This window comes from Rattus rattus, chromosome 13 (genome assembly GCF_011064425.1).
Source record: "Rattus rattus isolate New Zealand chromosome 13, Rrattus_CSIRO_v1, whole genome shotgun sequence".
Lineage (NCBI taxonomy): Eukaryota > Metazoa > Chordata > Mammalia > Rodentia > Muridae > Rattus > Rattus rattus.
In genome coordinates, this window is record NC_046166.1 from 16,901,231 (window position 1) to 16,919,719 (window position 18,489).

Sequence of the window (18,489 nt, forward strand, 5' to 3'; positions counted from 1 at the left end):
TGACTGGAATATTCCTTATCAACTCCCTTCCCCACGTGACTGAGTGACCTGTGTTCAAATGTATGTGTTCCTTGAGATGTCATGTTATGTGGTACAAATGGTGCTTCCATGAGCATATAGTGAGCTAAAACTTGTATGCTACACTTTTATTGTCTAAAATTATCAGTGCAATTATGGGATGAAAAATACTCAGGCCTCAATAGTGCACCCATAGGGGACAGCCTCCTAATGCAATCTTACCCCATTAGTGTACTATTTGGAATTTGTCACCATTTCCATCAATAACCATTATTCTAAGTATAAAACTTACTCAATAAATATGTGAGATAAAGAATTACTATGTTGGTCTGGCTAACCTGAAACTTGTTACATAGACCAGACTGGACTTGAATTCACAGAGATTCACCTCTGCCTCCTGAATGCTGGGATGAAAGGCGTGCACTACCCCCAGGGCAAATATTTGCAAATAATTTAATTGAGAGTTTGAGAAAATGAGACTTGAGTTCGAAAGTCCTTTTTTTCCAGCTCCGTTAAGGTGGCAGGTGGACACTAAATTCTCTATTTTGTTCAGCCACCAGATCATGTCAGGTTACTTTAGTTAGCTATGTATCTGCTGTAGAGTTCCCAAAACACTGAACAATGTGCTCCTCGTATTTAATCTCTAAGCCAATGTCTTTGAGGAGCTCTCTAACAGTGACTCTGTTTCCTGCCTTTCCATGTCTGTCTAACCTGAGGAAACAGAACCTAGATTTTTATAGATGGTTGTGAGCCACCATGTGGTTGCTGGGATTTGAACTCAGGACCTCTGGAAGAGCAGTCTGTGCTCTTAACCGCTGAGCCATCTCTCCAGCCCAGAACCTAGATTTTTAAGGACTCTGGCACTAGAGTAAACTGCTCATGTTTCTCTGCTACCTAATGAGAGCTGTGTCAGAGTCCTGGAGGAAATAAATCCCACTTTAACTTGGACCAATTAAGAAGACTATAAGTGGCATGGCCAGTGGTCATTACTTGAAAGGAAACAAGGCGAAGCCACACAGACATTGATGCACTTCAGGCCACTAACTATAGGAAGCCATTACTTTAAAGGAGAGGGGACATTTTTCAGAACAGAGACAGTGCCGGAAGGACCAAGTCAGGGATCAGGCTCTATAGACACAGAAGACCAGAATGAGACAGAAATGAGGCAGGGGCTGGAATGACTATGACCTCCTTGTTGTAGCCCTTTCATCCCTCACCAGCACCTCGTTCTAATATGCGAGAAGCCAGAGGACAAGGGAGTCTGAATCTCACCTGGTACATAAGGCTTTCCATAGAAAGTGACTTGAGTGTGGGGGGAGGAGGGAAGTGGCCAAAGCAAAATGTCAGCATAACTCTTCTCAAGAATTTTTGCAGATTGCACCAGAGAAGAAAGCATTCAAATGCACTAAATCTCTTGTGTGAGGGGAACATGTAAGGTGCACAACACCATGTGTTCTATGAGTTGTTGTACCGTAAGTGGTAGTGCAAATGTTCCTCTGTGGCATTGGATTCTCTGGGCATCTGTCACTGTTGATAGCCTATATTGATACCATTGTAAACAAGTTAGATTGCCAAGATATAGTGCAACCAAAAAAGAAAAAAATTACATGCCTCAATAGATTTTTTTCAATGAGTAGGTTTTCCACTAAACATTAGAAATAATGGTTTTGTATTAATAGCTTTGTTTCATATTAAGGCATCCAAGGGAATCATGAATTTAGTGCAGAACAAAAAATTAATTATTCATGGCTTTCTGAACTGTCAAAACAAGGTCTACCAGTGTGACGTAGTGGCCCATCTTCAAAAGCAGTTGTAGCCCTATAGATCAATCAGCGATTCAAGCCTTCTAACCCAGGGGCATTCAGGAAGTTATGAAGCAGGTGGAAAGAAATATAAATCAGTAAACAGGTCATCAATCATGAAACGGTTTAGTCTATTGCATGTTTTACAAAACAAAAGCCATGATGTATTAAACTGTAATTTACAGTTCTAAAGGTACTTTATAAATCAACCCTGGCCAATTTATCAGCACATAGCCTTCAGAACTGCAATGTCATTGAGTCAAAAACAAACAAACAAACAAACAACAACAAACAATCTGGAAGTCCCTTTAAAGAGACCACCATTTAATCCTGGGGTTCTAGAAACAAAGCTCATAGTTAATGGTGGGAGATTGACAAAAAAATGTACCTGGCACAGTAGCGCTGTACTTTCAACATAGCAGAAGCCACCACTTAAAAATCACAAATTCAAAATATTTTAGCCATAATACGCTTAAGAGCAATAGAATACAATTCTAAATGACAGAGTAGATAACTATAGTAACATATTTTAGAATAAACTGGGGAAAATACTATTTTGGAAAAACTTCTTGCCTTTTAAAAGACTAGCAATTTTGGACTTTACTTCTGAAATAAATGCAGCTTCCATAGGCCAAGTGAAGTAAAAAGCTGTTTTCACAGGAATTCTGTAAATGCACACTACAACATACCACAGACATGCCAACAGTAACTAATGCTTCTACCCAGATGCCAAACTATTTCATTTGTAAGTCGAAGCTTCTGAAACTATTTTCTTTGTCAAATCCTTGGTACCCTAAAATCTTTCTACTGTAGAGGTATGAGAATAAACGTCATTATCAGCTTCTGAGGTGTAGTGTCCTCAATGTTAGAATAACTGAAAATCTCATAGCAAGTACAGCCAGGAAGGTCTTTAGAGTTGGAAAGGAGGAGATCAGCTCTTTTATTGTGTATTTCTGTCTTGCTAGAGTACAAGGTGGTGAAGATAAAGGAAAACATGCCAGTAACATTTTTTGTCAGTAACATTCTATTGCTAGTAACAATTGATGCAGTTTTAAAAACTTTTAACTCCTGTGTGATGTGTGTGTGTGTGTGCGTGTGTGTGTATGTATCTGTGTGTGTGCGTGTGTGTGTATGTATCTGTGTGCGTGCACGTGTGTGTGATTTTAAAAGATTAAACAGATAGATAGATTAAATTTTAAAAGATTAAATTCATACATAGATTGACATATAACTTTAAACATATTAAAATTTTTATCACTAAGAAAAGTAATGTTTAGTTTTTGAACACCTTTTACAGATTAAAGTTATTAACATCTACATCCGGTTCCTGTCGGCCTGCTCTTCTTTCCTTCATCCATCTTATCTAGTTTGGTGGCTGTATATGTATGGGCCACATGTGGGGCAGGCTCTGAATGGGTGTTCCTTCTGTCTCTGTTTTAATCTTTGCCTCCCTATTCCCTGCCAAGGATATTCTTGTTCCCCTTTTAAAGAAGGAGTGAAGCATTCGCATTTTGGTCATCCTTCTTGAGTTTCATGTGTTCTGTGCATATAGGGTAATTCAAGCATTTGGGCTAATAGCCACTTATCAATGAGTGCATACCATGTGTGTTTTTCTGTGATTGGGTTACCTCACTCAGGATGATATTTTCCAGTTCCCTCCATTTGCCTATGAATTTCATAAAGTCATTGTTTTTGATAGCTGAGTAATATTCCATTGTGTAGATGTACCACATCTATATGACTGATTTTTAAAAGAAGATTCCTCATGCACAAAACTCAATGTACATGATAATATGCCAAAGAATGTGCCAAGCTTGAGTGTTTCCTGTGGCACATCAAATAACTTTATAGTTGCCCTTTGCCTCCAAAGAACTTGTTTCTGTGACTAGCTCATACACACACACAAAGATACCACCTCTTTGATAACATTTATCTTACAGGTACAAAGAAAATTCTTTCCAGTATTTGCCTCTGAAACATTTTTGAGGTGTGTTGGGAGCACTTGGTGCATGTCACATCAGATGCCTGGAGGAGAATTAGACGTTAGCTTTGCAACCAGTGGTCAGGCAGGCTAGGAACTAAAATCACACTTTTAATAGTGCTTCAAAGTCCAGTCTCTTTGGTAAGTGGTCTGTGCCTGCAGCTCTGATGCCTTTATTTTTCTGTAGGGTGAATGATGCTACTGAGGGGATCTAGAGGGTTTGATTCCTGGCTGCCGGCTGCCTGAACATCACCTCCATGGAGATTTATGGTTATAGAAGTAAAAACAGTCATCTCAGGTGGACGCTGAGTCCAGTCGCCATTCTCTGGCCATGTATTTATTTTTCATGTGAACTCGCCCACTCCCGTCATGATTAGCTACTCATACCTGTGGTGCTTGATAGGCTGGCTTCCTCGGTCAGGAGAAGTAACCTCTGGGAACAACTGGGGAGCTGTAAAACTTGACTCCATTATTTTCTCCAGCGCAGTCACAGGATGCCTATCTGCCTTTGAATACTGTAGGAAATCACAAGCAAAGCTGTAAGCTGTGGATGCATTAGGAGAGGGGAGCTGTACAGACAAGGGCTGGGCACTGAAAAGTACCAGAAGAATGATAGAACACTGCATGTTTCTCATCTCTTCGACCCTCTCAGAAATAGACACATATTTTAACCTAAGAACACACTGCTAATTAATTGGTAGCAGCTGCTTTTTGTCTTATAATTTCAAGAATACCTTCGGAGCAAGAATTAGAAAAATAATATGACCACAAGTGAAAAAAAAAAAAAAACTTCAAAAGTAAAGCTTGGAATGGTATAGAAATTTCTTCCAAAAGAAAAAATCTTAGTTTTAGACCACATGCAAAACTAAAGGGTGTATAATTTGGAATTAGCTGAAGGTAAGAAGTAAGAAAAATGGAAACATTAAAGAATAGAAACATGAATTTATTTTCTCTTTTTTGGTACTGAGGATTGACCCTGGGAACTCACGCGTGCTTGACCTGCACTATCCCCTCAGTCCTAGAGCACGACATAGAAATAAGCTCTCTCTGCTTGCTGAAAGTAAGGAGGTGTGAATGCTGATTAAGTTTTCACACTGATGGATACATAGGCTATGACCAGAATAAAAGAAATGTATAGAAACCAGAAAAGAGAAAAATGAAGGAAAATATTAACGCAACAGAATCTACTGAAGCAGGTATATAACAAGAAAGTACTCTGAACATGGAGACTGCTGTGATGAATGTGAAACCCTCAATGATGAGGAAAACTGAATTGCTAGACTTAAACATTAGGAGAGAAATTCACAACCCAGCAATCCATCCAGCCATCTGATGTCTGAAGGAATATTTTGACGAGCAGTGGCGGAAAGACCATGAGGTAGATGTCATGCATGTCTCTAACCCAGTATGTGGCAAGTTGAGGCAGGGGCCTAGTGAATTTTAGGCCACTTTAAGCTGCCTACCAAGATGGAGTTGCAAAAACAAAACAAATAATAGAATAAAAATGTGCAAGATGGATAAAGACATTATTAGAAAATTATAGGGGTAAAAACGTATAACAGTAATAATACCAAGTAAAATACAATTTGGTACTTTGACATAATATTACTGTTAAAGATGGAGATTTTATATAAACTAAAACAACTCAACAAGTAATAAATATATGGAAAGTTTTTCTACTTAAAATTAGCTTGCAAAGTACACAGCACAGCTAATACCACAGCATAAAACCCTGGAGGAATGTAGGCACATTGTCAGTTTTCATTATGTCATGAACAAATACATGTGGCATTGATTCAGAAGGGAAAACATAGGATTCAGTAAGAAGCAGTGGGGCAGCTTTTATTATGAAGATAGTGTAAATTTGCTTTCTAGTGTTGCTTTAAAAACCAAAAGCCTACTTGAATGACTACATGTAAACAAAATCACAAATGTACTAGAGAAATGGACGGTGCTAATTTTTAAAAGGCTTTCTTAATAAACCACAAAATAATAAAGATTTGTTAACTTAATGCCCATAGCAAATTAAAGAAGAGCATGCTAAAGATATTCTGTAAGTTGAGATAATATGTGTAGCAGTGAGCATAATTATCTGTAATGATAAATATCTAAGATCGATGTACCTTTCAGATTTGAGTGAATGAATTCTGAATGAGGTTGATAGTAATTTGTTCATAGCCTTAAGGTACAGAAGTGCTTTTTACTAGGATCCTACATTCAGAAATTAAAGTAGGGAAAAGGTTTTATGTAATAAGTACAACCAATTACCTTTAAGTTGAAAAGGTACTTTTAAAGAAAAAAAAAAGTCCTAAGTAGAAATCAGAGAAAATATTTGCTAGCCCCAACTAGAAATACGTAATATTGAAAAACTGCCTAGAACCCAAATTTAAAAAAAAAAAAAAAAAAAAGAAATGGAGGTTAGAGTACACTTGTTCTCCCAATTTGTAATGAATTTAGAATAAAAATTAGAGATTTATTTCAGAGGGACATCTTGAGGCAAACATCAGCTAACTGTTCCTGAGGAATTTTAATTTTCTTGAGAAATTATTGTAAGTCAGCAACTCATTCCATTTCTAAAACCCAGGTGTTTCCAAGAGAAGATCTTGACCCATTAGTCTCATCTGCATGAATCCTGAAATGGGGGCTCTGTCCAGAATTAAAAACACCTATTAGCATTTTTGCTTATGGCTAGTATTTACAATGCACACTTTCTACATCTTTTTAAGTGTTCAGAGTATTGCTACACTACAGTTGTATCCATTTCTTCCATTTGGTACCATAAGTACAAATAGATACAAATCTTTCCCAAATGATATTTTTAGAATGGTTTTCTCTCTTAGTAATTTGTGTTTAGTCTGCAAAGCCAGCACTTCTCTGATGAAAGGGAAGGTGGAAATAGGAGCTTCTCAGCAAACACCGAGGCTGGCTAGTATCCTGCAGACAGTAGAAAACAACAAAAGAGAGACTCTGTCTCAGAACAAGGAAGGAAGGAAAGGAACGATACTTAACATTATCCTCCAGTCTCCACACATATTCCACACCACGGACACAAAACCCATATACTACATAAATCACACACAAATTTAAAACAAAATGGGATATTTAGCCAGGGTGTCATGACACAGGCCTTTACTCTCAGCACTCAGGAAAGAGGAGCAGGAGAATCTCTTGAGTCTGAGGCCAGCACGGCTTATACACTGAGTGACCCAGTCTCAAAAAGAAATGACCTATACATTTGTATCTCTATTCTTTAATCTTTTATGGCAATTTATTTAACAGAATAAGTTATGCTATAAGGTAAGAAGAAAACAGGATATTTTAAAAAGGAAAGGTTAGCAAGAAAGGTGATGTATATTGTTAAAAAAAATCATGAAATCGTAATAGTGGATGGATCTATTAGAAGAAGACAACATGGAAAGAAGGATGCTGCACTGGGTAGTTTTATGTCAATTTGACATGAGCTACAGTCATCTGGGAAAAGAAAATCTCAAATAAGAAAATGCCCCCAAAAGATTGGCCTGTTGGGAAAGCCTGTGGTACATTTCCTTGAGTAATGATTGATGTGGGAGAGCCTAGCACAGTGTGGACAGTGCGGTTCCTGGGCTGGTGCTCTTGAATTATACAGGAAAACAGGCTGAGAAAGCCACGAGGAGGAAGCCAGTAAACAGCTTCTCCATGGACTCCCCATCAGTACCTGCCTGCAGGTTCCTGTACTGTTTGAGTTCCTGTCCTGACTGCCTTTGATAATCAACTGTCATATAAACATGTAAAAAACACACCCTTTTTCCCACAAGCTGTTTTTGGTCATGGTGTTTTATCATAGCAATAGAACTCCTAATTAACATATTAAATTTAATATTGGGATTTAAAAATCTATATTTGTCTAGTCATGACTTTCAAGGAAAAGAGGGTTTCTTAGTCACTGTTCTATTGCTGTGAAGAGACACCATGACCAAGGAAACTCTTATGAAAGGATGTAATCAAGGGCTTATATAAAGTTTTAGAAGTCTATAGCAGGGAGAATGGAGACATGTGGATGAGTGCTGGGGCAGCAGCCGAGTGCTACCTCCTGATCCATATACACAGACAGACTGAACCTGGGGCTCGGTTGGCCTTTTGAAATATCAAAGCCCATCCTCAGTGACACATTTCCTTCAACAAGGCTGGACATACTCCATCAAGGCCATACCTCCAAATTCTTCTATTCTTTCCATCTATTACACAACCCTGGTTACTAAGTACCCAAATGTATGAGCTAATGTTGGCCATCATTATTCAAACTATCACAGGGGGCCATATTTGGCAAACTGCCACTAATATCCATTATTTCACTTCTTGATTGATTATTATCCAATAAATTCTGATGCTGTGAAAGGAAACACACATATACCTCTATCATAAGTTATTAACAAAAATAAAAGTGAGACCATTCTCCCTTCAGTGGTGAGCATAGGCAATCCCCTAATTCAATGTCTTCAAATTTCATAACTTAGTGAAAACATCCAACTTCATCAAGCATAAATACTATCAAAATTGGCAGAAGAAAGTTTGTAACAATAAAAGCCTCAGAACTGTTAAAGAAATAAATATCATTAGTAACATTGAAGTGTCTAAAGGTCTCATGAAGCAAGGCTGACTCGGATAAAGAAATTGAATCTGTCTTACAAGTTTGCCAACATGCACCTGTGGGTGTGGGAGATGGGGAAGAAATATTGTCATAAGCAACTTTTGAAATAAATGAGTCCAAAAGTTTAAGGCGAGAATTGCATGTAAGCACTGTTTAGATGTCATGACACTGTTACCAGTGTCAATTTCTTATTTTACCGATGTGTTTCCTGTGGAAGAGGAATTAAGTACTTGTGTGGGGAGTACTGAAGCCAGGTGTTTTTCTTAGTACACTGGGTGGGGCTGGATGAAGGGCTGTGATTGACAGGTACTAAGGGAGACATCAATGTCAACTAATGCTTAGCCAAGTACAGGTGCAGATGGTTACATTAAAAAATTATAGCTGTGTGTTGGTCTGTGATCTGTTTGCCAGGAGGGCCTATAAGCAAATCTATTTCATTGCCAAAAAATACTCATAGCTCACAGAACTTGATTTGAACAGCATCTATAATGAGAGAGATATTATTAGGATATAATAAGGATTAGGATATAATTTGGATATAATTAGGATATAAGTCTCATTCGATGATTAGGCAACATTATCTAGAGAATATACTTGAAATGTCCTGTAGCATTCAGCACAAACACTTCAAGAGCTGATCAGTTGATATTTATTATCCGAATAACATGGGCAACTGAACTCTTTGTGAAGAAAGGCAGAACGACCAAATCACAAAATAAAATCAGATTGAAATGGCCAATTAAAAACTGTATTTGGTACAAACAGACCATCAAAAAAACAAAAATCCCAATTTCTCCCTTGAGCTTACAAGGTAAATAAAGTCAACTAAAGCCCTGGAAACTATGTCTTCATTTTATGCCCGCCCCCTTTATTTTGGGATAAGCTGCTTATCTCTGCACATGTTAATTACTGGAGGAGTATTTGTCTAACTTACTTCATCTTCCCTGAAGGTTAAAGGCACAGGGATAAATCACTGCCTTAATCCTGTAGTCACCTTGGACTCCACAAATAGCAGAATCTAAGAGACAGACCCCTTCTCCTGCACAAGTGAGTCTTCAGCCATGAGAAGGCCATCCCTTGAACAACACGCAATTCCCTCAAGCACTGACAAGCACAACAGCAATCAAACTTCTCTGAATCACCTGGCCGAATCACACAACCATCTGACAGAACTGCCACCATCCTAGAGAGCACTCGAACTAGGACAGTTCATCCACGCTCTTACCCTGCTTCTCCTTCATGTTTAGCTTTATCTCATGTCTGCACCTCTACAGCTGCTGTGTGGTAACTAGCTTCCTTTCTCTATTCCCTTTATTTTGTCAATATGGCTACATTGAATAAGACACCTCTAGTTACTTTTTCTGTCACCCATCTTTTAAATTAGCATATTGAATAAGATGGCCAGAGAGAGCTAATTGCATTCTTAAAGAACAGAAAATTCCTGACAAATATCTGGTTATAATATTTAGCTCTTTACATTATAAACCCAAATATGAAATAGGTATCTATGAGTTGGTACAGAGGTTATAGAATTAGTAAATGAACAGATGAAAAGAAACTAACCCCTGGCCAGAAAAAAATGGCTCATTCAGGTTTTATATAATTAGGAAGAAGTAATCCTTCTTATTCTTTGTACATAAGTTACATATGACCACTTCTTTCCAAAGAGTACTCTGAGCAAAATATGAGAAGGAAAAAGTATCTGAACAGAAAGGGAACATGAAAAATACATCAGAAACAAAGCACTGTAACATTGATACTGACTTATCACACAGACAGTGGCATTCTTGATGTGATAAAAAATGGTGCTTCTTCTGCATATACAACAAATAAAGCACAACTGTAAGAAAACATCAAACAGAGGAGAAGCCTACAAAACAAAACAAAACAAAAAAACCAAACCAAAACAAAAAAACCAAAACCAAAACAAAAACGAAAAAACTGAGACTAGTACTGCTCAGGACTACCCAGATCGACAGATACATTCCAATGCTTATAATCTAACAAGACTAAAGAGGAAGGTAAAGATGTATGACAACTATAGAAGCAAGAATGTTCCTAGGTGAACCTACAAAATTACAAACAATCAAACAAATAAATCAGTAAATGGTGAGGCAAGAATCTCATATTTCAGCTCGGAGTAGCATTCAGTTATTAATACTTTATTAATAATTTATCAGTCATGACATTAAATTTCTTTACAACTGTTCCATACCAGTGTACACGGCTAAATTATTATATCCTAATATAGAAAACTAAGTTCAGAATATATGAAATTTATTTTATCAGTATCTTCTTAATTTTTTCCTAAATCAAAACCTATTCTTTCTTGAGAGTATATGTAAGATGAAAAGGAACAAAAGACACTATGAACACATGCAAAGAATCTAGAGACTAAAGACAGTAGGTGTCTTATCTGAGGGCTTTTAAAATTCGTACCAGTGTAAGTCACCTTAACTGCCCTGGATCAGAACTTTTCTTTATTTGTGGTGGATTTATAGTCACAGAATTTATTGTAGTTTCTCCTAATGCTCTTGGGAGATGTTTATACCTGCATATTGGGTGGTTTTAACTATCATATATGACCTCAAGTGATGTGAGAGTGTTCTGGTCAGCAGCTTGTCTGGACCTCCAAATGAGTATCCTCGAGGATGCCAAAAATTTTAGCAGTAGACTCTATGTGCTTTCTTGGACTCAGATCCTGATGCTCTCATGTTCATGTTTTATTATGAATTCATTTTGTAGAAGACAAACGATGTCATTTATCAGTGAATAAGGAGATTCAGCCATCCACTCACTGCATTTCAGTATAAACCTGAATGATTTACTGTTCAGCATAACGCACACACTTGGAGGAAGCCCTCATCCTAATCACCCTCCTGTGCGGAAGTGCTCCCTTGGGCATTGGAGGCCATCCACTGCCGTCTGCCCCCTTGCTGCCTTGCTCCTAACAAACTGCTGGTGGTGTGTTGGAATCAATAGGCCTGTCAAATTAAGCAGGCTGGTGTAGGCAGTAGAGCAATGACACTGTTCTTCTCAGGCCTGGCACATGCGCGCAGTGGGAGTCGGGAGGTTAAATGAAAGCAAGCCTTCTGTTGGAAAGCAATGTTGTCAGAGCTGATAATCACCTGTTCTGGAACCCCAGGCCACAAATGCAGGAGGAAGGATGTTGGAAAACAGTTTTAAGTGCCTGTCTTTCTACACTGTTGCCAGCTCATATATGAATGTGTCAAAACTTCTTGATGACTAGCATAACTGAAGAGACAAGAGTCAGAAAACACAAAGATTAATACCATATTTTCAGGAGTGATTTTTTTAAGTGCAAGTAATTAAAAGCAATTTGCCCACTGTTGCTTTGAGAATGTTTGTGCTTGGGTACATTAAGAGCAAGAACTCTTAACAACTTTCCCCAGAGTCCCTCTAAAGCAACATGTTGTAAGTCCAGCCTTCTTGTAGGCACAAGGGACAGCAAGCTCCTTTTTCATCTCCCTCCTCAGCCAGGTCCTCCTTCAGCTGGGCTGCTTAGTACAAGCTAAAGCTTCATTTTGCAGAGAGCTGTTTCTTTCTAAGCAGTTATGACCTAGCCTGCCTGTTCGAGGCTCTCACAACACCACTGGCTGTATGTATCAGTCCACTGTAGACCCCATACCTAAAGGTTATTTACCAAGTAGATGATACCTGTAGTAATAAGTGAATGGCCTGAGCTCAGGGACATTTCATTCACAGTTGGGAATTTTGAATTATTGTAACAACTCATCAAGAGTCAGCTGTTCACCTGATATTTAGTAATTATTCAATATATATGTGAAGGTAAAGACGATTATGTGAATCAATAAATTGATGCATTGACCGACAATTCAGATTTGAAGAACTACTCAAAAGAAGTCAGTGTTTTAAAGAGATTACTTGTGGCTTAACACTACCGGAAAAAAAAAAAAAAGCCAATGGCTTCAACATGCTTTCACCTCTCAATTCACAGAATTCTGCTATGGAGCAGATTTCAGCCCTCCCTTTAAAATCATTCAGAATCCTTTTTTTCATATTTTTAAGTTGGTGTATTATAGAATAAGATATACTTACCTATTTGTCTGAGAAACCAGGTCCTACACAGAGAGGCGGTGAGCATGGTGAAAATACATTAACCCCATTGTGCTGCCCAAAGGTTGAAATCATCGCAGGAAATATCATGTTTATAGGTCACCCATTAACCAAACCCCACTCATCTACCCTAAGAGGAATAAGTTCTGAAAGATACCCTTCATGCTCCCTTCCCTACACCTATAATGTTACATAAGACATGTACTATCAAAGATTATTTCCTCATGGTACAGGACCTACTCTTTATTGGACACCATTAAGAGTAGACTCCATCCTACATTAGGTCAACTAAAGATTCCTATGTTGGACTGTGTTTATATTGATCTGCTTGTACATTAATAAATCCCTTGACTGAAGGATGATTCAACTTAAATATGTTAATCTCTAATTCTCTTTCCTCTCCAAGTCCAAATCTAATCTATACCTGTTATACTAGCTTGTGAACATTTTGAGGACACCAACCTTAGGTATTAAAATACACACACACACACACACACACACACACACACACACACACACACACAAACACATACACAGACACACATACGATAAGTTTTAATTTTTTAATAAATATATTTATACCAATTATTAAATGTGATTCTCCCTTCTCCCTGGAGTAACTGGCCACTGACCCATGAGGAAAAAGGGAGAAGGGTAAATGAACAGAGTTTCACAGAGCCTATGAGTACAAATGGAAACCACTACATTCTGGAATCAGCTTCAGGGTGACAGATCAACTTTGATTCAGGGTGAATCAAAGGTTATATAATTTGGGGGAAAGGGGAAGAAATATCCAGGGTGGGCAAAGATCATTGGCTGAAGGCTAGGGAACTGAGATGCCTCATTAGCATTGGGAGGCATTCCAGGAATCTCAGGTGCATATCAGACAGCTTCTTATTGGGAGAATGGAGGTGGAACCTGTAATCTCACCAAGGCTATGTGGCATTCTGCAGGGAGGAGGTATGGGTGTTTCTGAGCTCCATAGACCAGGTCAGAGAAGGAAAGCCCTGCTGGTAAAGGGAGTTCCCATTTTGCACCAAACTCAGAAGGCTATTTGGACAATGGTAGAGTTTGATCTTAATCAGCAGGGCCCAAAGAATGGGATAGGTATTAAATTCCTTATTCATACTTTTGAACATTCTGTCCTATCTTTTAATTATCATGGTAATGTTAGAAGTCCAGAGAAGGAAACATTTCCTTCTACTAAAGAAAAGGGAATCTCTGGATGGGTAGAGACATAATGTTCCAGACCTGGAGATTAATCATTTGAAAAAGAAACCACTTTTCATGAAGGCACTGACACTTGAAGCCATTTGAAATAGATAGAGTACTTATCGTTTTACCAGGGTAATGTATTTTTCCTTCTATATTGCCATTTAACAACCAAGCCATTCCTCTACGGAAATGAGCCCACTTTTTAGAATTACTCAGGAAACTATCTTTTCTTTTTGTGTGTGTGTGTGTGTGTGTGTGTGTGTGTGTGTGTGTGTGTGTGTTTGTGTGGGCGAGCGTGCACGCACATGCGTGCGTGCGTGCATTTACATCTCTACTCTAAGCATGCTTTTTCTAATATCTTAGATTCATTGTTTTTCAAAGTTTCCTTTTTGCTATAAGTTGCTTGTCCATCATGGGGTTGCCTTACGTTGAGGCATAATTCAAAAGGCATGACTTTCTTTGTTCCTCTTCTATCTCTGTCCTCTAGAAACCTGTTGGAGATTTACAGTTTTCCTGCTTCATAGTTTTATTACAAACTTTAATAAAATTATATTTAAGTTACCCTTTAGGTCTGTACTTAAATTCTTTCATTAATAAGGCAAAGGCCCCCTAGAGAGGACTCTGATTCCCCCATAATTTTCAGCAAATGATACACTTACCCATAAACCTGTCTTTAGGGTGGCTACATAATTTCTTAACCTTCTTTCTGGTTATGGAAATGCTTTTTTGGTCTTGTGTGGGAGCAGATGCCCTCCCTTTTAATTACTATCTGATCCCTGATCTCCATTGAGAGGTTTCACATTATTGTCTCGGTGGCTCTGCAGGTCATAATTCTATCATTAGCTTCTTCTCATTCAGGACACAATTAATGGGAACAATTCATCTTTAACTCACAAATAGTTTACTTATAATTGGAGGTAAAAGATGACTGTTTCTAACACTGTGGTTATAACCTACTCTTATATATAGCTAGAGTCAAGTGTGTCCAGAATGTCATGTGATTTCACATGACCATTTCACCTTCTGTTAAATGACTATAGAGTTAACTGTCATGAATTTTTAGTGAACTGAAGGGATACTGGACACCAATAATTCTCTTGTTAAGCACTGCAATTTGCAAAGAATTTTAGAGTAGTTACACTGGGCTTCAAGATAAAGCAAAGATTTGTCCAATATCATAACCAAATAGGATGTACACAGGTGCCCTACCATTTGGGGGATGAAGATAAATGTTTAAATGTTCACAGGAAAAAGGTGGTAATGTCTTATCACTTCAGAGTCCTCCATGCATTAGATTTTTGATACACTTTTAAATCAAAATCTTTCCTCTTATTCATCTGTTTTCTATTTGGAGCCTCTCAGAGAAAACCTAGTAGTGAAACAAATATTTTCAATTCATGTTCTTTTCCTGTGCCCCAGTGATGTTAATACAAGAACATGTCATCCATACGATCCCTCAAACACAGAGGAAATGGTACAATAGAGGCGCTTGTTGCCCTGGATCAACATAAAAATGCCTTAAGTCTGCTCATGGGACCGCCTTCCCTTCCATCTCTTCTTCTTCATTTTTGTCCCTGCAGTACTTCAGACAGGAACAATTCTGGGTCAGCCATTTTGACTCTGGGTTAGTAACCCCATCCCTCCACTTGAGCCCCTGTCTATCTACTGGAGGTGGACTCTTGTGTTCCCTTTCCCCGATGTTGGGCATTTTAGCTAAGGTCACCACCAATGAGTCCTGAGAGTATCTCACCTCCCAGGTGTCTGCTACTTTCTAGAGGGTTCCCCCACTTCCCACTTCCTGAGGATGCTCCACCCTATCATCCTCCATTTACAACGTCCAGTCACTGTTTAAACTATTGAAGTGAAGTACAGTTCATGTTGGATCCCTTTACCCATGCTACATTACTCAATATAATCTATTCCTTCTGCTTCCACAGGTGTTCAGCTTTGTTTATCTTTCCCAGGGCAAGTTGCTAAGGAACTGAACCCCTCGTCATGGTGGTTGTTGAAGGTGCTAGGATTGTGCTCATCAGAAATCATTAGCAAAGGCATTCTCTCTGTTTCTGAAAAGAACAATCCCGCATGTTGCCATGAATAAAAGTTTAAGAAAACTTTGCTGGGAAGCAATTCAGATTTATGAATTTCACATTAAATCAGCTAAGTACATCTGTTACACTCATCATAATGGCAACTTTTGGGTAATGATTTCTTAGAATCACAAATGATGTGCAAATTCTCTGCAATTTAGGCATTTGGAAGGGCATGCATGCATCCTGGGTGATTGCCTATTATCTTCAAACACCCGGCTTCTACCACAGCCTTTGTTCTTTCATTTCATGCCTCAGAATCTGGAAGCATAATCTCACATGGGGACAGAGAATTAACCCTAAGAGGCATATTCCTGCATGTGTTACACAGCGCCCCATTTTCTCTAATTCACTATTGAGCAATGTAACTCACAAACTGTTAAAACTACTTGCCAAAGAATGAAACAGGCAGAGGGTGTGTTTGTCTCCCAAATTTATAATCCACATACAGCATCAGTCTTGCTAATAGAAGACACTACTCTCTGACCACATTTCTCATTTCTCCTTTAACCCTATCTATGGACTTTTCTTGCTTTTTACAATCTGACTGGGATATAAATCAGCCTCCAGAAGCAGGACATTGTATTTCTGCCAATATCTGACATCAATTAAAGACCAAAAGTGGTTTATAGAACAACCAAAACTCTTGTCCCTGTCAGAGGCCAGTTATTAACACACACACACACACACACACACACACACACACACAATCATATTCACAGAAGTGGAAGAAGACATAAGCAAAAATTGCTACAGTGCCAAACAACTTAATATAACTCTGCTCACAGTTCAGTTATTACCTCTGTGGTGGTTTGAAGAAAAAATGCCCCCCCTAAAATTTTAGGGAGTGGCCTACTAGTGGCGCTATTAGGAGGTGCAACCTTTTTGGAGTAGTTGTGTTCTTGGAGGAAGCACGTCATTGTGGGTGGGCTTTGAAGTCTCAGATTTTGAAGTAATGTCCAGCATGGCATCCACTTCCTGGTATTTGCCAGTCTGGATGTAAAACTCTCAGCACCATGCCTCCTTGCACACTGTCATGCTTCCTGCCATGGCAGCAATGGACTAAACCTCTGAAACTGTAAGCCAGCCCCTATTAAATGCACTCTTTTATAAGAGTTGCCACGGTCAGACTGTCTCTCCCCAGCAAGGAGACCTTAACTAAGACATCCTCTGGACCTAGACTTCTGAGGTGGGCAACAAAGGGAATGCAGAGACGTGCAGCTTACATTTTGTAGTTGGACATGGCTCTTCATCAAGCTCTCAGACTTCGTCATTGGGCTGGATGCCTTCAGGCTGTAATTTTTCCCATTCTGCGATTCTTTCAGATGCTCCTGGATTTGTTTAGCTTGTTTTCTGCAGATATGAATATGTGGGTAAATATTTGCATAGACATATTATGCTAATTTTTGATGATCTTTTAAAAGTATCCACGTTTAATTCCACAGTTAAAATTTGAAGCTAAGGCTTGGCAAACATATTGTCTATAGGCTACTATTCATAGAGTTCCAATATATGTAACTTATGCGTACATTAATGTTTCAAAAGCTCTTTGGTGGTGGTGGTGTTGGTGGCACCAAGAGCCTAAATAATAAAGCAGTTAATGTTTTCTTTTTCAGTATCATGCTGAAGGTCAAATCTCATACAGGTTAATCACACCCTCTACCATTGGACTGTGTATCTATTCTCTAACAGAGGTAACCTTTAATAAGCTAATGCTTGCACAGTAATTTGCAACACATTCTTTGAAAGTTCAAGACACTCATTTTCTTTATTTGTTTCCACAATAAACTTTGTAATGAGGTAATTTATTATATCCACTTAATAGATGAGTATTTCAAGGCACAAAGAAATGAAATTATTTATTAAAGAATATTTAGACAAGAAGGGTTTCAATCCACTAAGTCTTACTTCATACACAGAACCAATACTCAGAACTGTCCAAGCACTTGTATAAGGTCCTTGAACTTCTGAATGGAGAAGCTATGATTGCCCTAAGATTTTCAACTCCCAAGGAAAGTGTCTACATATAATGATTATTGTTTATTCTATTCAATATCAATATGAAAATGGTGCATGTGATGATTTGTATATGCTTGGGTCAGGGAGTGTCACTATTAGAAGGTGTGGTCTTGTTGGGCATGGCCTTTAATACCCTAGTCTTAGCTGCCTAGGAGTCAGTCTTCTCTTACAGACCTGCAGGTGAAGATGTAGACCTCTCAGCTCCTTCTATACCATACCATCCTGTATGCTGCCATGCTCCTGCCTTGAAGATACTGGATTTAATCTTTGAACCTGTAAGCCAGCCCCAATTAAATGTTCTCAAATGCCTTGGTCATGGTGTCTGTTCACGGCAGTAAAACCATAACTAAGACAGTGGATGAAACTACTGTCTATCTAGTTTCCTTTTTCCCGGGTTTCACAGCAATTACCTATCATCCCTAGACTTAATTGTAACTACAGGAATACTCTCTTAAGTTTGCTTCTACAGCACTCAGCCACATAGACACCCAGTGGGAAAGTGACTCTTATAGTTCCCAGGCAGGCAGCAATCAGAGCAAGGTCTCTGTTATAGGAGAGGCTAACACATGACCTGGATCTTTTCTCTTCCCATTTCATTATTGTCATAGTTACCTAAACTTCCCTGAGCCCTTTTCTTTCTGT

At 38.6% G+C, this 18,489-nt stretch overlaps 1 protein-coding gene across 1 annotated transcript in view; it reads right to left on the reverse strand.

Annotated features, from left to right (window-relative positions):
• Positions 1 to 18,489, reverse strand: part of Nrg3 (neuregulin 3) — a 1,080,436-nt gene that overhangs the window by 9,315 nt on the left and 1,052,632 nt on the right. The window contains exons 7-8 of the mRNA XM_032919377.1: positions 17,055 to 17,181; positions 4,189 to 4,316 (exon numbers count right to left, since the gene is read on the reverse strand). Coding sequence (XP_032775268.1) covers positions 4,189 to 4,316; positions 17,055 to 17,181 — 255 coding nt within the window. The remainder of the gene's footprint in view (positions 1 to 4,188; positions 4,317 to 17,054; positions 17,182 to 18,489) is intronic.